General features: G+C 45.0%; 1 protein-coding gene across 5 annotated transcripts; it reads right to left on the reverse strand.

Moving 5' to 3' along the window:
• Positions 1–222: 222 nt before the first annotated feature.
• On the reverse strand, positions 223–24183 carry LOC6606911 (cadherin-86C). Of its 5 annotated transcripts, none has more exons than XM_032721249.1 (12): positions 23903–24183; positions 10726–11516; positions 10088–10171; positions 9886–10011; positions 9672–9821; positions 9501–9615; positions 7426–7618; positions 5232–6549; positions 5038–5186; positions 4260–4350; positions 3608–3804; positions 223–3539 (listed from the first exon to the last, which is right to left on the reverse strand). In XM_032721249.1, the coding sequence occupies exons 2-12, from the start codon at positions 11512–11514 to the stop codon at positions 905–907; spliced, it is 5847 nt and encodes a 1948-aa protein (XP_032577140.1). In that variant the 5' UTR covers positions 11515–11516; positions 23903–24183; the 3' UTR covers positions 223–904. The 5 variants fall into 5 exon arrangements, 3 of the variants coding, with proteins under 3 accessions (XP_032577140.1, XP_032577141.1, XP_032577139.1); XM_032721250.1 differs by lacking the exon at positions 23903–24183 and adding an exon at positions 20895–21779 and having other exon boundaries at positions 5038–5168; XM_032721248.1 differs by lacking the exon at positions 23903–24183 and adding an exon at positions 20895–21779.
• Positions 24184–24365: the final 182 nt, after the last annotated feature.

The following is a 24365-nucleotide window of genomic DNA, read 5'->3' on the forward strand; positions in this document are numbered from 1 at the left end:
TTGAGAAGAAGTACTTGATGTGAAAAGTGTGAGCTGTACAAACTTCTTATACAAATACCTAACGATTCGGGGTGAGAAGTTCAAGAGAGCGTAAACAATATAAAAAAACTTTAAAATTAACCCTAGGCGCATACATACAAGCGGATCAAGTAAAAGTGTTTTTAATATTATGGCGCATTAAATTTCCCGTTCCATTCCCTTGATAAAAAAACAATTTTTGGATTAATTGGATTTATTTAAATTTAATTAAAGTATTTACAAAAACTTGCTTTCGATTTATTAGATTATATTCGCAAGTGTTTTCAATATGGCAGGCATCTGTTTATTCGACTGCAAAATATACACTAACTTACGTACATACACATTTGCACAAGTTTCTGGTAGGAAAGCACTTGGTTATGACTTCTGGGCTATAGCTACAAACGTATATATGTACACAGATCCATTAGACACTATCCACATAAATATTCTTAACAATTTTGGTCATACATAGTAGAGTAGTTAATGCATATAGGATAGAGTTGAATACATTTGTGGTACAAATCGAGCGACAAGACCTCGAGATTGGACGAGTAGCAATCGTTCTCATCCATATCATACCACCTATCTAGGCATAACGTTAGATATAAAACTTTTAACTACATCTGTCGGCTTATGAGTAAAATGAAATCGGCTAACCGGATCCGTATCCGGATCCCGATCCTAACGTATTTTCGGTGCACGGAAACGAATTGAACATATCTCAACATCCCGTAGACTACGAATATGGAGTAACATGCTGGCTTTTGGTGTATATGATACAGTATTGCAGATAGTGTTGGTTCGATGATTCGCAGGTATGGAGCCTTTGAGGCTATCACATATGATTGTTCCTTTCTTTTGTAGGGGCTTCGAATGTATCGTCCTACGAGTACTGCGGCGACTCCCCGCCCGAATTGATCTTCTTCACCCGGCTGACATCGTCGTAGGCGATGGAGAAGACGCTCTTCTTCTCGGCAATGGGATTGCGACGTCCCAGGCTGTTGAGCAGTGAGTTCATCGCTATTCCGGAATCGTGATCATCCTCCAGTGTGGATGCGTTTAGCTGCTTCTGTGTAGGATGCCCCGTTCCGCGATGCTCTACGTAGATCTTTGAGTTGGACACCTTTACTTCGTTTTCTCGGATGGGTGAGGGCTTGGGCTTGTCCTCCTTGCTGGTCTTGGACTCTCTGCCGGACTTCGATTCCTTTCCGGCGGCAGCTGCATGTGGCGGAGTCTCGGGATACATGTAGTGGGGCAGCTTGGTGGGAGCAGCTGGGACCTCTAGGGCGATCTCCCTTTCGAAACGGTGCTCCGAGTGCTGGAGCAATGGGTGATTCGTGTCAGTCTCGATTTTTGGTTTGTGCTGCTTGTTTAGAGCTCGGTCCTCCTTCAGCAATCGACTGCCTTTTGGTGGAGATTTCCTGGGCGCTGGTTCTGGCTTGTACCGGCCACCAGTCTCATCATACTCCTCCACGTCCTTGGGTTGCGCCGTGATTCTGGTTTTCGAAACCCGGTTCTCCGCAGCTCCCACCTTCTTCTTGCTGGATGGTTGTGACTTTGATGACTCGGTGGAGGTGCGTCCACTAACGGATGACTTCTTTTTGTTGTAGTACCACTCCATGTACTTGGGTACATTACGTTCTTCAGGTTCGAGGGCCGCCAGCTCTGTCTCACTCTGGTAACTGCGATCGGTTAGGGATCGCTTGGAGCCAACTATTTCTGTGGAGGTGGACATGAGCTTCCTACCGTTCTCAGTCACCGTTGACTCGTACTTTGAGATGGACACTCGGTTATGTGGCGGTTCTGAGGATGTCTGCTTCCTGGAAACCCTTTTGGAGCTATCGCGCCTTGATAGCCGCGGCATGGCTTCTGGGTGGGAATCCGTCGGTGACGACTTTCTTGGAGGCCTTTTTCGATCTACTGGGATTTCCGGCTCCGCATAGGTTTTTTCTTGCCTTCGGTACCTTTCGTTTTCCTGCGCTCGACTAGGATAATTGGTTCTGATCACAATCTCGTCGCCATCCGAATCGATAGAGTACTCCGTATCATCCTCATCGAAGTCGGCATCGGAGTGCTTGTAGTACTTCTCTACCTGTATTTTCCGAATGCTGTGTGATCCCGGACTGGCCAGTTCGTCCATGGAGTCGCTTATCTCCATAAACATATCGCGGTTATGGGAATCCGATTCGGATCTGTGGCGATTGCCTGTTTCGCTTTCCCTGTTTCGGGTTTGGTCCTTCCGACTTTCGTCACTCAGCTGCTTGCGCAGGATACTCGTTTTGGTCTCCCTTAGAGGTTTCTTGGGTGGCACTCGTTTCTTCCTCTCCTGAACTTCCTCTTCTTCTTTGATGGGAGTCCGAATCTTGCGTTTCACCTCCTCCACCATTACGATCCTCTTGCGAGGCTGCCTTGGCCGTTTTTTCGTCCTCCTTCTCTTGATCCAGTAGACTCCTTCGGGACTATTTGGCGGATTGAAGCGCACATACTCGTATCCGTCCTCCGACATGGACTCGTCGTTTTCGCTGCGGGCTCTTCGGCGAGATGCTTTCGCCAGTGAAATTTCGGGATCCAAAACGCCATCGAATCCCTCTGTCTGAGTGCCAGCATCGCAATCCGTCTGAGTTCCTATGGCCATGGACTGGCCGGGAAGACTCTGCGTTTCCAATGCCACTTCGTGTTGGGTATACGCATTCTCCAACTTCTCCTTTTCCATCAAAATCTGTCGGAGGAGTGCATTCTGCTGCTTGAGTGAGTGCTCCAGTTCGTGGGTAAGTGACTGATTGGAGACAGCTGGCTGCATCTGCTGATCCAGGGAAACACCTTCGCCTGCTTGCACCGGCTGCGTGTGGATGACCTTCACCTCCGGCTCCAGTTGGGAGTAAACTATGCTATTTGGTCCCGATTTACCCAGCGGGAATGTATCTCCTTTTAGGGTCGATCCCTGCTGAACCTCATTGGGCATGGATTGTATATAGGTAGCGCCCGGAACTATCTGATAATGCTCTCTGATGATCTGCTTGCCATCCGGCTGCTCCTCGATGAACCTGCGCATCAGGATCTCCTTGCCGGAGTTGTCGACCATCAGCAATTGCGGATGAGAGAGATTACCCGCTGGTTTCATCGGGACATTCACATAGATGTTGTCATCGTCCAGGTTTAGGCCATCCCTAGTCTTATCTCTGGTCATCAGCTGAAGAATCTCCACGTTGCCATCCTTGATGAACAGCTCCCTTTTGCTTTTGAGACTATTGTGGGCAGTATTAAAGTCGATGTCACTCCCTCGATCAATTTCGTGCCTTCGCATGGAATCATCGTCGATGTGGCGCACCTCCGAGTCGTACTGCTTCCTCCGGGCGTACTCCTGCCTGTTCACCCGGGTCCGGGTGATGTGCTCCCTGTCGCCCGCCAGTTCGCGGTTCTCAATCACATCCTCCATGTATACGTCGCGGTCGTTGATCAGATTAGTCCTAGAGTTATGGAAATTAAGATGAAGGTCGTCTTTGGCTGTGCGGTTATGCCTGCAGGGTTAGTGGATGAGGAAAAGGTTAAGTTCTGTTTGGTTTTGACCCCTGGTTTATAATCCTACTTGATGCGAACACGTCGCTGCTGCTCCTCGGCGGATTGGATGTGTCGCCGATCGCCTTCGCCGATGTCCTGGCCCCTTCCTACGTCTTCGTCAAGCTGTTCACGTCCATCGTGGAACTCCCAGCGGGTGGGCTTCGTTCGGGTATCTGGAGGTTTCTCCGCTGACCAGGCATCGCGTCTTCCCATCCACTCTGCGACCTGCAAGTGGGTTAGGAATTCAGTTTGCATATGCTTATGACTTTAAACTAATCCGAAAAAGCGAAGTATATCTAAGGAATTTTAATATGCATGTGAAGCAATGAATCTTGAGAACTTTTCACTAAGCAGTTGCCTTTTGAAAGAAATGTAAAAACAATAAGTATGTTCAAATGAAAGAAATTTTTAAATTTTAAACAAATATTTATAAAATCCAATGTTATTTACTTTAAACTGCTTTGTGAAATGCATCCTGGGGTTAAATTGTACATGTTAGATATACTTCCGCATCCATTATGAGTTGTGCAAATTTTGCAAAGTGAAACAAATTTCGTAGTCGATAAGGAAATCAAAAATGAAAAACTTAAGATTGATAGCTTTTGCAATTTGGAATTTGGTAAGTGCGTTTGCATTACAATTTACTACTACAATTGAATTCGAAAAAGTTCAAAATCTACCTGAACAGATTTTGTTTGTTTTCCATTTGCCATTTCCCTATGCACTAGATGCACATCGTCTTCAGTTCTACTGATATTAACTATTCTTTTGCTACAAGAGAAAAATAAAAGATTATACATGGATAGAATGGTTGTGATGTGTGGTGGTTAAATGTGTAAATTATTCCAGAATTCTTATGATACTTGTTCATCGGCTTTGGAATTGAAACCAGTTTGTTAATATCCATTTGACTTAGTTATTATACTAATGTCGGTATGTTAAGAATGCAATTGCATGCTTAAAAATTCAACATTTATTAGGCATCTTAAATATTTGAGCACTTTGCATATGGCAGTCAAATATTTGCCTGTATTAAATTTACAGTTCGGCTCACTCATGATCAATTTAGCATTAGAAAGTCGCCTTTAAATAAAGATTATTACAACTAATTGGCAATAACGCTTTTTATAAGTGCGTTCGTAACGAGTTTTTTATGAACTCCAAACGTGCAATATTTACAATTACATAATTTCCATCTTAGCTTTTATCACTGCCCCCAAGTGAGATTGTGTAGTTTGGCATATAACAGTGGGGAGACTAATCAGTTTTCATACCGAGATAGTTCATTTAACTAATAATAATAATCTTTGGAAAATACATTAGTTTAGATGATGATAATTTAGATGATACTTGTGTATTTCAATATGATTTTTCCAATTATTATTTGTTTCCCTGGAGGAATTTTTAGGAACGTGCACTGAACCCATCCCCAATTGAATTAATATTTTTGGTACTCACGTCGCCGCTCCATAAAGTGGACACCAGGAGCAGATGCAGCAGAGCAGCAGGATCAGGATGGTCAGTGCCACCAGGGTGGCCAGCAGGATAAGCAGCCAGAAGAGCACCTTGTTCTCGGCCTTGTACTGCGTCTGCAGGGGAGTGAGAGTCTATTAAAGGCAATTAAGCAACCCGATCCTCCAGGATCCACTTACGTCTGTGCTGGAGGTGTCCTGCGGCATAATGGCATACGAGTTGTTGTGATGGGACAACCGTTGCTGGATCTCCGATATGTCCACCACGGAGGAGCTATCGTAGATCACGGTGGCCGTCACTACGCTTCGCTCCTTGATTCCCGGATTTCCCGCTGGTATATCCTTGGCACCTGGCTCATCGGGTCTCAGGGGTCGGATATTGTGGATGTACACCTTGCCGCCTGAGAGGGCCGACAAGGTTTCTTCGGTTTTGGCCTTGTCCGGATTGTGTCCTGGCACCACAAACTTGACAGTGCGCTTCCGGCTCTCCGGTGGATAAACACGAATCGTGGTGGTAGAGAACCGCACCGGTACTCCCAGATCATAGGCCCGGGCTGTCAGGATGAATATATCCGTATCCTCATCGTCCGAACCCGCCTGCCGACGTCGTCTCGTCTTGGCATTCTTCTTGGAGCGCAGGTGGATCTTCTCCCTAACGGTCAGCTCACCGGTCACCTTGTCCAGAACAAACTGATTGTCGTAGTTGCCATTGATGATCTCGTAGCGCACCTCGTTATTGGGAGCTGTGGCGTCCTTGTCCTCAGCATGGATAACAGCGGTGGTGGTGAAGCCCATCAGATCGTGTGTGAGTATAAACTCGTAAAGATCCTTATCGAAGATGGGCGTTTCATCGTTGACATCTATTAGTTTGATTATTAATGGCACCTGAGCTCGATTTCCCTCGCCATCCATGTCCCTGGCCTCTACATAGAGATGGTACTCGGGCATCACTTCCCGATCGAAGCCATGCTTGTTGGTGGACACCGTGATCAGTCCCGTCTCCGCGTCCAGATTCAGTGAGGTGTTCAGATAGCCTAGAATAGCCGTATAGCGCACTTTGCCGCCCAATCCGGAATCCGGATCGGTGGCCAGCACTTGGACCACCTTTGTGCCCGCCGTCATGTTCTCGGGAAGCTCTACGGAATAAGCTGGCTGCTCAAAAACCGGAGCATTGTCGTTCACATCGTTGATATACACCGTAACGTTGACCAGAGCCGAAAGATTGGTCGCCGGTCCGAGTTCCTGGGCCAGGATTTGGAACTGCACCGACTGCTGCTGCTCGTAGTCCAGCATGGAGTTGTCTCGCACCCGGATCAGGAACCCGGCACTTCGTTCCGCCACATTGGGGCTGATCTCGAACGTGCCGTTGTTGTTGAGCAGCGTCAGCGAGAAGACGCCGTTCTTGCCCGTATCATCGTCGTAGACCCGCGGCACGTAGGGATCAACGAACGTCAGTGCGGTGCCTTGTGGGGCGTTCTCGTCCACCCTCGAGACATAGCTGCGGGAAAGGCAGAAAAAGGAGCAGAGGAGAAGAAAAGTCGTGAGCCAGAGATTAGCATGGAGAAAGAACTTCGTGAACGCCTGTACACTGTTGCAAAGGCGTGCGACAAGCTACTTCTACACTCGTCAAAAAGCTGGGGACTAGCCACGTCATGGCTCATCTTATAAAATATTATATGGACAGATCAAGGTTGCAAGAAATAAGAGTGGTCTATAAAACAATCCCAGTAAATACTATATATATTATAATCAACAAACCGATCCTATTTCAATCAACCAATAAGACAGATTTAAGCTAAGTTCTAAGGAACTGATGTTCCAATCGATGAGTTTCAATCTTCAGTCTGAAGACCATTTTTGATTGAAGATCGCCCATTTCTCTGACTGCAGCCGGACTTGCAGTTGGCTGTTACCAGTTTGTCGGGAATTCGGCTGGGACGGACTGGAGTTCAAAGTTAGTGCGCATAAATGGATGCTGCAGTCGCTGATTTCAGCAGAAGAGTTTATAGTCCTCGTCTTCGACTTGGTCGTCTTCTAAGTCGTCGCCTTGTCGCCGTCATCGTCGTGGTTGCCTATGCCAAGAATTTTAGGACTTTATGCTAATGGACGCGGCTAAAATTTGTTGTTTGTGTTGGTCGCAGCTCAGTGGTGTCTTTTCGATCTTTGTTTTGGGATAAGCAACATCACTCCTACTTCGCCCAATTGCACTTGGAGGGAGCAGGGATACAGGCAACTGGGAGCAGGGAGCAGGGACCAGAGATTCGGGACCCGGGACTCATAGTGGTTGAGCAGGTTTGCCCTAGCAAAGTCTGTTTTCTTTTCTTTTTTGCAGTATGCCCCCCGGCTGCTGCGATGGGAACCTGCTGGTACTTACTGATCGTTCTCGAAGTACGGCGGCGAATTGGTGCGATCGGGCAGAAAGAACGCCAATTGGACCGTGGAGGCCAGTGCGGGCGGCTCGTCACGACCCACCTTAACCTCTTCCGCAATTACGGTGAGCAGCACCGGATCACCCACATGCGTGATGAAGGCAATGTCCTCGAGGGGTCGCATCAGGAAGATCTCGCCTGCAATGCAAATAGCCGAAGCGTTGGTTGATTTAATGCGCAGGTTGGAAGGGTTAGTTATATTTAAGATTAATTGCATGGCGTTCCTGAAAATTAACACTTAAATTCCAATTAATAAAAAGAAATCACAACATAAAATAATATGGTTGAGTCCATAGCAAACTAGTACTAATCAAGCTGCTGCTTTACTTATTTAGTCTTATTTGAACACATTTTTCTGAAGAGAATTATCTGAGAACCATCAGTCACATCTCGAGGCAATTAGAAAGGTCAACTATGGGAACTTCAGTCTAGTTTTTTGCACTTTTTCCGGTGTGATTTGCGTACTGGAAAAACTGAAAGCTGCAGCCAGCTGTAAATGCTCACAATCTGCCTGTGGGCCCAGCAGCTTTTTTCTTTTTGCACCACAGCCGTCATCAGAAAACCTGATAAATGGTGCAGAAAGTTGGTAGTTCCCACGCCAAGTTCACTGCACGTTGAATATGCTTTTTTCCCAATTTTTTATTGAACACTGTTTTTTTTTGAACTTTTCCCCGGTGGTGGTCGTTGGGTAATATGCAAAAAGATTCTGTGCAGCTCGAGAAGAGAAGATTCCCACCCATAAACTTTCGGCGGATTAGCTGGCGCCACAGTCGAGGTTCTCAGAGGTTCTCAGAATCCGTTGGCTGATTAGCCGGGCCATCCATAATTTGAATAGCTAATCAACTTGAAGTGCATACCTTGTATAAAAGAGGCAACATATTTAGTTATGCGTCGTTGCCGTTAAGTAATTATTGTACTTCGTGTCTGCAAGCCTAAAAATAGCTGCAACACTACTAATAAATCCGGGCAGTGGGAATATCGACCACAACGCTGTTAATTGTTTTGCCCCAAAGGGATTCCAATTTGAAATTAATTTGGCTAGAGCCAGCAAACTGTGAATCTTCGTGGCAAGAGTGCTTCCCACTGCACATGGCTAAAAGAAATTGTGGGTTGATTGGGGGAGGAGGAGTTGCATGGGGTGGAGGAGGAGGAGGAGGAGGAGGAGGAGGTGGAGGTGGAGACAGCCTGGCCATTATACTCGATGGGGCTGGTGGGGCAAGAGCAAGCGGCTCGGCCTTATAGCCAAAGTCATCAAAGTGCTACTGCCAACGAGACGAGACTAGCACGAAACAAGGAAGTCTCTGTGGGGGTTTGGGTTTGGGCCAAATTGCGGCACAGAACTTGGCCGCAACGAACGGGTATTGCCGTTGACGTCGGAGGAAGTTGCCTGGAATCGGAGAATCGGAGAATGGGGGACTGGGGGATTGGGGATTCGAAGGCGGGGTGAAGATGGGTTTCTATCTAACGAGTCTGACGACAAAGCGGGTTGCCGTGTTGCTTGCAGTACTCGTACCACTCCACCGCTGCACCACTGCACCACTGCACCACCTGGTAGTTATGTTAATATCGGTTACCTGACGTTGTTCTGCGGCTATTTTCCTCTCGCTTATGCCTGGCATTTGTTGCTGCTATTGTGGTTTCTGATTTTCGTCCAATTTATTTTGCTTGCTTTACTTGTGGTCAATATTTTTAAGTCCGCTGCCCATGCGCAGACCATTTTTCTTGCTTCCTGCGACTATATTTGCAAAAGCTCGCCCCTCCCCATCCATGGGAATCTGCGATGCGATGCATCCGAGTTTGCAACGCTAAGACAAAAATTTTCCACTATCTATGCACTATCAGTGTCCCATGAAGATGTTATCTTATTTTATTACAGTGGCCGTTGGTAAGAGTAACCATTATATAGGCGTTCTAGCAACGATGACCATCACAAGAGGAATTAAAGTGTGTTATCTCCTTGATAAATGTTCGGACCTTAAAAACTAAGTGTGCTTCCGCATAGAGTACGTCCTTTACTTACCGCTTGTTTCGTTGATGTCGAAAAACGAGGTGAACGGATTGTTCTCGGATACCAAGCCGTAGCGAACCTCCCGGGGATTCCCCTTGTCACCATCCTCGGCGTGGACTTGCAATATCTGAGTGGGCAGAGATATTGGAATTTATGTTCCTTAGAGATATGGAAAAGATATACCTTATCGCCTGGCAGTATTCCCGGTGGCAGTTTGGTCACTGGGGGAGCAGATGTGAACACTGGCGGCTGATCTTGAACATCCTGCACGATAACCACTATCTCCATGCCCGCTATATTGCGACTATCCTGACCAGGCTCAGCATAAGCATCCTTCGGGCAAAATGGGATATTTTCATTTATAGCTATGATTAATCTTAAATATATAAATACTCACATTGGCTAGTATCGTTAGATGGTACATGGCTTGCTTCTCAAAGTCTAATGGTCCCAGGAGGAAAACGGTGCCTTCTGTGGTCTCGGAAGATACGATTTTTTGTCTTATGGCAAACAGCGGAGAACCCTGTTGGCGAAAAGTACGATCCATAAATCATAAGCTCCGTTGGGTTAGGGGTCTCCATGGCCATCTTCCAACTTACCCATAACTCGAGGTAGACTGGTTTCTGGAACAGTGGATTCTTGCGCGCAATTACGTAATCCAATTCCGTTCCGCGTTTAGCATCCTTTAAAGATAAATCGGGGTTGGGGCTTATAACTTTTGATGATATTTCGGTTGGATAAATTACACATTTGACCCTGTCCGAATACGCTTGTAATTGTGCACCATAACAATGATTATCGTGTACGAGCATCGCTTATGAAAAACGAATAGCATCTTCTCCATTGGGAGACGTGCTTCTAATGGCTTATCTGATTAATGCTTCATTAAAGTGGCTACACTTGCAGAAAACTCGTTGACTTGCGAAGGCAAAGGAATTTAAGAATGCCTAATTTAGATATTAGTAGTATCTAAATGCCAAATAGTAATAAGAAAATAAAAATGTAATAGATTAAATCTGTTTTATAAAAATCTATGATATGTAGCTAACCAATTTCATTATTTCATTCATTCATGCCCCTTGACTCTCTTTAATCCTAAGACCTCTATAATAGAAATTTTCCAAGTGCCCCAGCTCCTCTAGACGGATCTCTTCACGGGCGTTACGTGTAATTGGTAATTGAAACGTTCTGGCCGTGGCCACATCCATATGTGGATGGATGGGTGTAGTGTTCTCACCTCGGGTATCATTATGATGCCGGGCTTGTGCGGGAAGATGAGGTCGTGCGGCGTGGTGAAATTGGTGGCCGTAATTGAGCAGAGTTGCGTGGTCATCCCGCCCTTGGTGTCCTTCACCGATACCTGGAAGTCATAGTATCTGCCCGGCTCCAGTCGTCGCTGGAGAACGATATTCGCCTGGCACACAGAATTGTACTTGGTGCAGGGAAGCGATTCCACCTTGACGGTGGAGGCGCTGGCATCGCCCACGAACTCGAAGGTCAGCGGATAGTCGAACTCCTCGTCGGTGGCACGCAACCTGTAGATTACCGAGTTGACCTGTGCGTCCGCCGGCACAAGAACCAGGCGCATGCGCGTGGTCGGATCGAACTTGGGGTCCGCTCCCTGGACGTGATGTGGACACAGAATGCCAATTAGGAGGCTGATTGTCAGCAGTCGATAGGCGGTCATTGCGCCCAACCAGGGACCAATTGGACCCAGTCGCGATGGCCAGTGGTGCTGCATCTGCTGGTTCTGATGATTGTGCTGCTGTTGATGATGATGATGATGCTGATGCTGATGATGATGATGATGATGCCGGTGGTGCTGCTTCAGGCGATGGTGATGGTGGTGCTGGTGATGATGGTGATGGTGGTGGCGCGGGGAGGTAGCTGGGGTGTAGTAGTAGCATTCCCTCTGCCCACTGGGCTCCTCAGCGGCACTCGTGCGACTGACAGGCTCTGTTCCCAGGCGGCAAAGCGGGACATGTGATCGGTTCTTCTCCGGCTGACTGCTACTTGTGGAAGCCATTTCTGGAAACAGAAAGATGGTCAAAATTTAAGGATTAGTACAAGCTAAAACATTGAATATAAGGGTCTTAAACTTGGGTAGCAAATAAGTGAATTAATCAGACTTCAGTTGAATTAAAAATTTTGATTAGTTCACCCAACAAAGAGAGCTCCACTTCCGGTGCTGTACATAAACTTAAACCCCGAAAAATCCAAATTGAATTTTCCCTGCTATTGAGATGGTAACCTTGTTAATTTCAATTATAACGCAATGCGTATCAAATGAATAGTGTTAACTCGGAAATTAAAGGCAATTCAATTAGAGAGCCAATTTAGAAACGACTTGTAATGCATCATCGTGGATCAATTAAATGGTGCTATCGGAGCACCCGATCTGCATCTACGGATTTCCAAAAGGTTGTGTCTTGGGATTGGGAAGCGAACGTGGTTGTGCAATGCGCTGACCACGGTCCAAGCCGCGCCGAATCATCGTCCCAAATGCATAACTTTTGTGGGCCAAGACGAATCCCAAGTCGGGACTGGATTGCAGTTGGCTCGCTCCGGGTGTGTGCAAGTGTGAACTATGTATTAAGGTTTAACTCGGCGTCCGGTGGTCGCTCCACAAAAGTGGTTGACTAACCAACCAACCGATCGACCGACCGACCAACCAAGCGACCATCTACTTTCATTTTCCATTCGGGGCGGTCTGGGCAGCGCTTGGAAATCGAATTAGATTTCATAATTAATACTGCAGCACTTTCATTTTTCCTTAAGCCATGTAGAGCCATGTAGCCATGACCAACAGATGAGGCCAATTTGTATGGCTTAACCGCAGTGGAAGTGGAGTTGGTCCGCGGCTGATAAATAATGCAATTAAGAGATCTACGACTGCTTATTTGTCGCAAACACGGCGCTCTGTTTTTGGCACCCTGGCTGAACAAACTACTCAAACATCAGGCCGAGTTGTAATATTATTAATTAACAAAATACTCGGATACTTTGGCTTTATGCAATCGTGCTCCCCGAGCAAACGGCTTTTCACAACGATTAAGTCCAGTTGGTCAATGTTTTTCCGCCGCTTGTACTTATGTTTTATGTTTTATGTTTTTTTATTTCACTTTTTCGGTGCCATATACGTTTGTTCAAATGTGAGCAAGAGAAATGAGCAGTGAGCCGAAAAGCTAAATGCTGAAAGCGTTTTGGCAATATGTTGAAATGGGCATAAATTATGAACTTAACACTTGAAAAGGTTATAGCTGTCCTAATTGCTTTTGTTTCGCCTAAAGAATGGCCGTCATAAATCGATTCGTGAAAAGGCTTTTCTAGTAATGTTTTAATGTTACTTTTCAACTTGTTGTAAAAGGGCATTACTTTCTCACCTATCAGAGAAAATTGTAATAATGGGGTCAATTGCGTAATTCCTTTCGATTTTCACACGTATTAAAATCATATCACATATTACGCTAGCAATTAAAGCTTATTTGCTGAAAATGCAGATCCACTAATCTGCGCCGAATTAATGGGTATTTAACAATTTAAACTAATATGACAGCATAATAACTTTCGTTGTGTTTGAGCCAAGTTATTATGCAGTGTTGAGATCGTTATCATCTCATAAAATAACCAGCAGCAAAGAGCCGAAAAGCTCTTGATGACCTTTATGTAACTTGGCGCAATTAAGACGCCAGATGAAATGTCGATTCATCCGATTCAGAGGGTAAGATGGGGACTATATGGCTGGATGACAGGTAGCACTCGTTTTTAAGTACATGAGTATGTGCCTCTCGGCCCAAAGAACACCATGTATAGCTGATAATTGGGCTACGATGTGTGTTGTTGGCTAAAGAGTTTCGCTCTTGAGCCATCATATCGGTCATCATCACAAAGCCGGGTTTCAGAATTGGTAACGCGGTCATTCAAGCGGTCACGTCTCGTCTGTCTAAACGCGAAAAAATTTCATTACGTTTAATCATGTGCGACAATTACAAGCGGTACTTTAGACGCATTTCTCCGAGGCTTTGGTAAAAGTATAGCCATTCTTTATGGTCTACTTGCTGCTGAACAGCACTACAATCTCGTTATTCTAATGAAAATTCCATAAACCTTAGGGAATGTGTTTCTTCTCGCTTTTTGCTTAGTTTTTTCTTCCACTTAATAGCTGACTGATGGATTCTTGGGTGGAGATGAAAAGACAGCGGCCAGCGAAGGAAATCGAGAAATAGATCGCGACGGCTTTCGGTTTTCTTAGCCCAAATTGCTCAAATTGGTAAGTACACACACAACGTGAAAGATGATAAAACTCGGACCGTAACGCTGACACAAATGACAGCGGACATTAAACGGTGTTGAAATGACAGTGTAGAGCTTTTATTTCGCTCTTTTTTTTCACTCATCCGAGTGCCAGGTTGACCAGCAGTTGAGCAAATTGAGGGTCTCCGGCTCCGACATCCAGTGGCAATGTCAGTACACAAAAGAAAGAAGGTTGGATAAAAAACGACCGTTCTGGATGGAAGCTCGATTACAGGAGAATCGGAGGAGCCGGCAGACAGTAGCCGCCGCGCAGGCGAATCATTGACCAAATCCTGGCACTGAAACTGGGACTGGGACCATTTGCTGGCCGCATTTGCTACGTGTGTGCTGCACGTAATTACAAAACTGGCCAAGAAACAGCGGCAGCAGCAGTGGTTATACACTGCGAGAAAATTTGGAGCATGGAGAGAAGGATATAGTTAGGATAAATGCACCTTATTGGAAGTTCAATTACTTAGTCTTGCAACCTCTGAAACTAAGCTACTTTAACTTTCACATAAAGAAATGTCCAGCTTGGTAGTTGAAGTTGGTATATTTTTCTCTCAGTGCTGCTCCTTTTGGCCCGAACCGAACGTCGGCTGCTTAAATTGCGAGCTCAGACTTTTTTGCGAACAGCTCGGCGGTGAGCTATTGGCAATCCGGTTTCTTGTCCGTCCCGTCCGTCGAACGGCCGTTCATGCTAGCTGTATTTGCCAATTTCCAGTTTGTGCAGCTGCATCTAAGTGGCATCGTCGAGTCCTTAGCCACAAGCCAATGACCAGTTATGTCAGTCGGATCCCAGGCAGCCCCACTTGGAGTTTACAGTCTGCTGTTTGGAGCATGCAGCATGGAGCTTGGAGTTTGGAGGCGAGGCTATGGCCACCCGACACCCTCGCTTTTGGTCGCCAGCGTGTTGCAATATATTTTGTGGCTGCCGCTGCCGCGGCGGCTGCTGCCCGCATTTGGCTTAGAAAGGCTAAAGTATAATGAATCTGTGTTATATGTGCATTGTATGCACACCACTGGCCGCCCGGCTGGCCCGATAATGCATTCAATTTGCAAGTATATCGCCAGGCCCAGTTCGGTTCCAAATCCACATCCAACATCGAAGTCCACATCCAAGTTCCCAGTTCGCAGTTTCCCGGCTGCTGTTGCGCAACAATTGTAACACACGGCACACAATATTTGTGCCATTTGACCGAATTTCTCTTAACACAGATATATACATATATATGTGTTCCAGCCGGATCGGAGCGGTCAGACAGCTTGCCTGGCTCTGGCTTACTGGCTAAATGGCTAACTGACTAACTGGTCAACTGAATCTACCACTGGCAATGAAGTTGGCCCGGTCTTGGGTCTCTCCATCGCCATCGCCATCTCCATCTGGAGCTGGAGCTGGAGCTGGATCGGCAGCCAACGCCTTGATGTTTCGCTATTTGCTATTTGCTATCTGCTACTTCTGCACCATCTATATATAGGATTAAACAATCGTTCACATAACGCCACGGATTCAGGCAAGACAACATTTCTTCGCAGAAAGGAGTATGAGTCAGTTGAATTTATTACCACCCAAAATGGCTTCATTTGTGCCGCTCAGAAATGCCTTTGAAATGGGGGAACACTTGAACACATTAATGCCACAGCCACCGTAGCCTTGTTTATCAATTGATGGCCTAAATAGAGGCATTGTTTAAAGAAATAAACAGCTGCTTTAGGTAGCACTTAGCTATTTAGGTAGCTAAGTGAAGGTATTTTAAATTAAGTTAAATTGTCGTACCTAGATGATTCATTGTAGCTAAAGAAATTTTTTTTTTAATTTTATTTAAAAAAAGATTAAATCGTAGTCTTTGTAAGCAGAGGATTAATAATTATTATTATCCATTTTATGTCTTTCGTATGAAATAATGCCTATCATCAAATAAAAATATAACTTGTGGCTTATCTAAAGGAACATTAAAAAAGTTCGCTGCAATCAGGAAGCTGATAAAAGAAAAACTATATTGCTTGCCTATGTTCCTCAAGTTTATGAAACAGTTTCGTTTTTATTGGCTTGCAATCGCCACGGCTGTCGGAAAATTTGGCCAACTGCATTTATTATTGTGTCGCGAGTGAAGGGTATGTAAACTTCGACCCGCTGCCGATGATCAATGTCTTCCTGCTTTTGGGCCAAGTCTGCGGTCTAGTCGCTGGTCTAGTCTGCGGTCTACGGGATATAGTCTATGGTCTATAGTCTTTGGACCATGGTACGAGTATATCCCCACTCCAAAATCGGGCGCGCCTCAGCCAAAGCTCGTGAGTTCACTCTGGAGCAAAACAAGATTTTGGGCGTTGTTCAATTTTTCGGGCTGGCCTGGCTCCGGTTCAAAATCCAACTGCAACTTCCACGGCACGCAGCTTCGTGAGCTCTGCACTTTTGTCTCTTTTTTGCAATAGTTTTTTCTGTTTTTTTCTGTTTTATTTTTTTGGATTTGGCTTGGTTTTCGAACTCGGGCTGGGCTGCAACTGGATGCGGCTGCGCCGTGGCTGCACACAAGTAGAATGAAAATTTGTGTTGCAAATTAAGTTGAACCTGATGGCAAACTAATCTGCTTCACGACAATAGAGCTCGCAGCCAGACAGCGGGCAGCAACAAACTGCTGCACTGCGAGAAATTCGCAAGGTTAAATGAGCTAGAGCTGGGAAATGTTGACCAAATGAAGTAAAACAAATTGGAAATTAAATAGTACAATAATACAAGCATAGTTATCTATGCTTTTAGAATTTGTGGCATTAAAAAAAGGACCATAATATATAGTTCACATGACTCAAGAAGAGAATAATTGACTAGAACCTAACTTTCAGCATTGTAAATGATTCTGAACAGAATCAAGCTTCCTTAGAAATGTTCGAAGTGCAAGCATTTTTTCTCAGTGCAGCCGCGAGTAAACGGCGAAGGCAGCTAGCGGCGCAGACTCGTAATCAACGTTTATTTCGTGGCTCGTTCGTGTCCCCCATGCGACCGTCGACCGTCCTTCACCAAGCTAGAAGCCCCGTCTATCCTTTCCTGTTCGGACTTCAGGGGGTGGGGCTCAGACCAGGGCGGATTGGGAAATGTGGGGATAGGGGGATATGGGGCTTTGGAGCTGGGTCTAAGCTGGCTCTGTGGTCTAAAGTCTGGAGCTGGAGCTGGATCTGTTGCTGGAACAGTGACTGGGCCCAAACCCGAACCCAAAAGCCGCCGGCCGTTCCTTTCCGTCTTTGGGCTTTTGTCTGTCTGTCAGCTCGTCAGCAAACACACAGATATTTATGCATGTATTTGCAGTCAATTTTTGCAGTGTACGTACATATCTGCATCTATAAAGTTTTTATTGCCGCAGCTGCAGGCGTGTTTCTGGGTGCGCCTCGCTGGGTAAAATAAATACGCATAAAGGCGATATAGCTGAGCAAAATGGAAACAACAGGGATAACTACTGCTCCATGTCTGAGAACGGCAGCATTTTTAATATATTATTCCCGTATTTTAATTGCGGTCCATAAAGTGCTCGGCGCACACTGATTATTCAATCGCCCATGGGTAAGTCATATCGATGGGCTAAGCATCAAGAGCACAATTAAAGCCTAACTATAAATATATATAATTTGGATTTATCTGTGGAGAAATAATTTCTAGATTTAAATCCATACTGTTATGTGGTTGGATAACGGTAAAAGTTAATACTCGTATGATGGATGGCTTAGTGCACTTTTACCATACGTTTCCCCAGATTTTCTAATTATCGTCGGGGCCGACTGTGATGTTTTCCTTTCATCTCAACAATTCCAAGCAGTTGGCAGCCAACGTTTTTTTGTTTTTGTTCGCCTTTGTTTCAGTCATTTTCCTATAATTAACAAAGAAACGCACTGCGGCGGACTAGACAAGGTTCAGCTGCAGGCTCCCAACTATTGAGTGAGAAACTTGGCCCACAGTTCACAGTCAATTGTAAATGAGGAGCACAAACAATGTTTTCTTTTGGGATCCAAAGGGACCTCAACAACTCCCCAGATCCAACTCGGATGTGGACCCGAACACGGGGGCTGGACCGCAGACCATTCGATTAGTCGGGGTGCCAACGCCAACGCCGACGTCTTGCATCTCCAGTTTTGGATCTGGAATCTTAGGCTTTGGGCTTTCGGCTCCCATCTAGCCATCGCCATCGCCATCGCCATCATCGTCTGATAAATATTAAGAAACCCCACAAACATCTACAGCGTCATCGCCCGCGCCTTCTTCTATTGCCCGGCTTTGCCTGGCTCGGTTCGTCTCGCCTGTCGACTCTACTACCTTTTTTATACTTTTTTGGATCCGTCATGCTGCCGCTTTGTTTTCGGGCCACGGTTCCTACGAACCCTAGCAAACGCAGCGAAAAAATAAAATAAAAATGTAAATAAAAGACCCCAATGAATGCAATAACAGCAATACCAGCGAGCAGCGTCATAAAATGGTGCGTGGGATTGACAGCGAAGACAGATACCGAGATGGTCTTAGCTTCGACTACGACCATGGTCGCAGGGCTCCAGAGATCCCGAGTCGACTCCTATTCCACCCGGGGCATAGCGATCGGCAATCGGATGCGATCCTCCAGCCGGCAGCGTGTTGAGTACTCAAATTGAATCTCGACTTTATCGGCACCCAGCCACGGAACGCTGGCAGACACGAAATTAATTGGCTTAATTTATGTGAACTTTTATAAGAAAATGCACTCAGGCACTCTTTGGCGAGTTGATTTACATTTATTTTCGCATTGCCAGCGCGGTTTAAATACCCATCCCGTCGTCTTCTAATGCTTGTTTGGATTGCAGTTAAGCCGCATCAACGGCAACATCCAGGCTCCAACGCTCCATAGGACACCATCCATCCAACTGGGATGGTACGTAATACTACTAAAAAAAAAAATGAAAGAACGCCTTTGCCTTTGGCCAGCCTTCAGCTCAGTCTGCTCCTCAGTCTGGATTACCAACCGTCATCGGATGAAGGAAGCCTCGCAGACGGCCAGACAAAGACTGTGACTGATGGCTTGCTGGCGGATCAGGGGCCTACGGCATTAAGACACTCGGCAAAAATCATATGCAAATCGACAATAAAAGTGACTACTCTCATATCTTAATGCCACCTACTATTCATTTATTCGTTCAATTTTCCATTTCTGTCACTTAACGTGAATTTATATCAATGATATTAGTTCACATTAATTATCAGTTGAATGTCTTTATGGGCCATATATCTTTTCGAACTATCGCATACAAACCAAATTGAAGTGTTTCGAATCGTTTAATTAAACGCTAGTTTCTTTCAGTGCTTAAAGAACAAGATTGGAATTGGGAATGGAGTGGAGGCTAGGGCTATTTTGAAGAACAGAAAATCTATTTGCAGTCGTTGTAAGGAATCGCCGCGTCGTTGTAGGCCATAATTGCTCTCCTCAATAAAGCAAAAATTTATTTCCACTTTGGCAAATGGGACGCGCTGAGAGTTGGCCAAGAGGGTAGTGTAGTGCTAGTGTTTTGGCCAAGAGCTGCGCGGCATGGGAAATGAAGAGCGGGCCAAAAAGCCAGACTGCAGCGGCGACATTGTGGGCGTCGAGCATAAATAAATGTCTTTATGTGCCTTCGCGCAGTTATTGTTCTTCATTTTGCATGCGGTCGGGCCAAAAGGCTTCAGACTCCGAATTGTGTTTTTAAAACCTCGGTTGAACGACACTTTAATGACGCCACACTGCGTTGGGCAACCGGCGAGAACTAGTCGCCATTACGAGTTGAGGTACGTGGATGTGCGTCCCGTTGCCTCGCGGCAATCGAAAGACTCAGGCAACGAACGCGATTTTTTGATGCCCATGCCGATGTGCGGCAGCTGTAATTCACTTTAAGCGTCTCCGGGCGCTGTTAATCGGGTTGCAGCGATCGACGCATGGCTTTCCAGTAGTCTAATTTGCCGTTTTAGTTGAGGCCAACAGCCTGCCCCCAAATTAATAAATATGCCCGGTTCGACGCGTTGCATAAAAAAGAATAACCATAAACGAAATAAATCATAGACCGTCGACCCAAACCGACGACCCAAACCAGCGGCGTGTCGGGTTTTTTATAAATGAAAGCAAGCGGCAGATCGATGGCCGGGAAAAAGTTAAACTTTCGAGAACCCCAAGCCAAACGAGGCACCAATATATGTATGTACGTTTTCGATGCTCAGGCACGCACGGGACGGCACATAAGACACACAGCACTGCCATTATGGATAATTCTGCAGCATAAATTTTAAAATGCCGCAAAGCTGTCAATTTTGGCACTGCCCCGAGTAAAGTGGGTCAGGCAAGGTCGCTCCGGTGTTGTTGCTGCCGCTCAGGTAAGTGGCCAGGTATGTAGTTTGCCTTTGCGTTTGCGTTTGAGTTGGAGTCTCTGTTTGCTTTTGCGTTGGTAGCAGGTAGCTGGTCGCCATGTTCGTGTGGCTCGATATATACAGATATGTATCTGTATATATATATAAAGCAACTTGTCTAGTTCCTGCAGCAGCAGTCAACTTACTCGCTGGCTGCAGACGAATGTACATCGTTATGTAATCTATCAACATGGACCGACCAAGCGACCGATTTGATTAGATTCACCATATGGTTTGATGTTTCAAGTATTTATGGGGGATCATCCCACAAATTACCTCCAAAGTAGGTGTTTACCGGAAAATCATCCGACGATATCTGAGATTTCAGAAGGAAGGTTGGATAGATTGTCAAATTTACGGCCCCTGTTGAAATCGATTGCTACTTAACAAAAGATCAGTAATTAAATGTTTCGAAATAGAGAATATCGACAGACGGCATTTAAGTTTCATTAATAGTTAATAGAGGACTTAACGAATGTGAATATTTATAGAATGCATAAATGTTAATACATACATACAGCGTCAATAAAACTTAAATTATTTTTCAATAGATTATTACAACTTTTTAGATTACCTATTATTGCAAGGGAGAGTTGGTTTTGACTTGAACTTTGTTTTATTTGTTATTTATCTCGTCTGCAGAGACTTGATTTATATATTTAATTTTCTCCCTCGCACATCAGACATAAGTTGATTAAATATGTACATACAAACTAGTTCAATTATACCTTTTGAATGTTTAAAAAGTGCTGCGTTGTGAACTCCGTTGAAAAATCGTCGTATCTTCACAGTCTGACTTTTAATTTCAACTTTCCATGTGGTCGGTCGCCTTATTTATGCAACCCGAATTCGAGCACTTCACTGCTGTTGTTTGTCGTTTGTAATCAGGTGATTGACATTTTTGGACCCGCACTGAATATTAATAGACCGCGTCTTAAATTGACTGCATCACTTTTTGGCCACTGATTTAAAGGCACATTTCTGAGCGTTTTTTCCACCAACTATCCTTCCGCGTCCAGCACGTTTTCAATAAATTAATCTGGAGAGTCGAGAAGACCAAAGAAACCGATTGAAAACCGAAACTGAAACCGAACCGTGTTTTCTAAGCGGCTCAGATAACCAATTTGGGGCTTCGCTTGAATGAGCCTCGAACGACCTTGCCTTCGGATTAGATCAAAGTCGATCAGATCGGTCAGATGCGAAATTAATGGGGATACCGATCGGGCAGACCTGTCAGTCACTACTAGGAAACCATTCTTTGCGTAACTCAACACCGAAGCTCATTTATTTTGGGAACTTGGCGAACTTGCTAAACGTTCTTTTGTTCGCCGTGCTGGAGTCTCCGATTGCAGAAACATCAAAAGTATTTACGTACAGCAGCGTCAGCGGTTCAGCGTCCACATTAAATTGCTGCAATTATACTGCCTGACCAGCAGCTCCACAATCTCGGTCTCCCCGAGTCCCGATTTCAATTGCAATTCCAATACCGATGGCGATCGCGATCACGATTTAATCGCAGCTAGACATGGTATAGTATAGCATAGTATGGCATAGTCGAGGCGATCCAATTTCGATTCCGATCCGATCCGGGTGTGTTGCAAAGCGCGCCGACGACAAAGTGCTACTGCCGACGCCAATGGTCCGGAAAGAGTGCTGGACTAGTGGAGCTTATCTGGACGCGAAGAATTCTCCGCAGAAAGCCAGAGCGACAGTCTTCCGAGACGCAGAAAGCCGGTTTCTCTCTCTCTCTCACTCTCTTTCTTCTCTTTGGAACCGAAAGCAAGGCAATGGCAATACCCACTCTTGTTTTTGTGGGAGCAGCAAACCCGTTTCGCTCGCCGGTAGGTACAACAACCACTCTGCTCCACTCCACTCCACTCCACACCACTCCACTCCAATGAACCTTGATATATTCCCAATAATAAACAAGCCTGAGAACTATCGGAAGCGGACGAGTCCGCAATTAATCCTGCAGCTCTTGTATTCGGTTGCGTTCGCACATGCAAATGGCGTTTTATTCAATTATTCAACTATTGGCCACAAATTTGCACGGCTTATACCATAGGTAATTTGTTAGCGATTTTCGCTGATTTCAATTGAGACATGAAGCCATTATTGCATGTTATATATCGCTGCTTATTTCGACGATTTTATTGTCGCCTTTTCAAGCTGAAAATCAAAGCACTTAATGAATTTGGCGCTTCAGCAGGCAAACAATACTGCCAAAATTATTTACATTTAAATCTTTTAGTGTGTTAGTGCCTACCTATATTTATGCTTCGTTTAAAATTTCGAAAGGGTTGCAATATTTATTTATCTATTTCAGCTCCTTAGAGCTGTGTTATCGCAAAACACATAAAATATTTTGTTGTTTACTTGTAATATCGGCTTTACAAAGGGCTTGCCATCAGGTGGTGGTAATATTTCTTATTACCTACTTTAAATATTTTTAGGAGTTTCCGAAAGGGTCTTAAAAGTAGATTACCTAGATGCGACTGAATTATGTAATGCTGACTGCATTTAATATCTTGTTATATTTCGAAATATGTAATTTGGATTTGCTTTCTTGTCGACAGGAACATATTGTAAAGGTCATTGTTTTTAATAGTGCTGAGAAACTGAGACCGTGACTATGCTAATATTCAAAACCGACATGTTTTCGATTAATGACTTGTGTATGTTTAATTAATTTGGTCAAAAGACCGCACCCCTCCTCCCCTCTTAGCAGCCAGCAAATTAAAACATTTAGAGAACCAATGTTTTTCGGTTTGGATTTTACTGGTGGCGTCGGCCCGGAAAATGCTACACACGAAATTGCAGTAATTCGATCATGTTTTCAGCTTGTTCAATATGTGTAATCGTGTTCTGTGCTATTTATCTTGTGACCTGCATCTAATGCAGCCGGCAGAGCGCCGGAGCAGCCTATCGTAGGTACATTAAAATATTTTTCCTATACCAATACCAGACCAGTGCCGCTGTCTGCCGTCTATAGGATATTTATACATGGGGCCAAAAATGAAGGAAAAACGAACACAATGAGGGCGGCAACCTAAACGAGTTTACCGCCGAATCCCAGGCCCAAAACCCAAGACAAGAACTCGGAGCAGCAGATGTTGAACCCATTTCTCATATTAACCTCCGTGCGCATGGAGGTTTCTTTACAACTTTTGCTACGGCTGCAGTTGGAAAAACTTGAGATTTGGCCAAGGGGCCCACGTGGTGACACACTTTTCCAGGCATCTATTTTATTTTTTTTTTGGCAACTGTTAGTCACGTCTTGGGTTGACGAAGTCGCTCCTATCCTGACTCTTCCACATCCCAGGCTCCTTGAATGGGGTCAACCCAATAATGAGGACGATGGTTTATCGGAATGCCATTGGCCCGGCTACGCCCTAAATCGCATCCACCAGTTGAGCCTGGTTTATGGGCCTTCGATTAGGCCTTACCTTGAACACACCAACTTAACGGCACCTAACCTTTTTGACCTACAGATATATTAATTTTGATGATGACGACGGCCTGACCTTGTGACCAGGCGGCCAAAACAAATACAGAGGGGCCGAAGGAGTCTAGGGTTAGCTATCCAATCGGACACGTCAAATAACCATTACCATTTCCATTACCATGCATACTTAAGCAAGCCTAAATATATGTACTAAGTAGTACACACACACAAACACAATTTTCAAGTGCAATTGGATTTTCCTGTGCGGTTCAACACGAAAATAGTAATTACCTCATTTTGGTTAGATTCCTTCAGTTAATTTCCGATTTGTTGCGCTTCATTATCCTTTTTGCGGAGCATTTCATTCAATTTAAACCCTATTTCGTTTTAAACGCTGCGCTTTAGAGATACAAGACAGCAGTAAAACAAATGTCATGTTGTTATTCAGAATTCAATATTTGCCTTAAGTTTTGGGGCTTTCACTGTCATGTTAACTTTATCCGCATGGAAGTTTAGATATAGCACAAATCACGCGATGCACTTTGGCAGCGCAACTTTGACAGCCTGCAACATGTGGCATCGAATTGTTAGACCCTGCAGTGGTGCAATTTCGTTTTATTGCCCCTTATCAGGCGCTTTTCTGAGTGATTCTTGGGAATCGGAGAACTTAAGACACCGAAGACACCATTCCAGACGTAACCACTAGCCAGCCAAGTGAATTGAAAGTTTTCACACGTACTCGACCGTACGTACT

Source organism: Drosophila sechellia, chromosome 3R (genome assembly GCF_004382195.2).
Source record: "Drosophila sechellia strain sech25 chromosome 3R, ASM438219v1, whole genome shotgun sequence".
Lineage (NCBI taxonomy): Eukaryota > Metazoa > Arthropoda > Insecta > Diptera > Drosophilidae > Drosophila > Drosophila sechellia.

What these genes read in the sequence shown, in the direction of transcription:
- LOC6606911 (XM_032721249.1), bottom strand. Translation starts at nt 11,514, where the DNA reads ATGGCTTCCACAAGTAGCAGTCAGCCGGAGAAGAACCGATCACATGTC. An exon ending in CCGTACTTCGAGAACGATCA is followed by an intron (nt 6,550 to 7,425) that starts GTAAGTACCAGC and finishes CCTTTCCCGCAG; the next exon opens with CTATGTCTCGAGGGTGGACG. An exon ending in AACAAACAAAATCTGTTCAG is followed by an intron (nt 3,805 to 4,259) that starts GTAGATTTTGAA and finishes ACCCACTTGCAG; the next exon opens with GTCGCAGAGTGGATGGGAAG.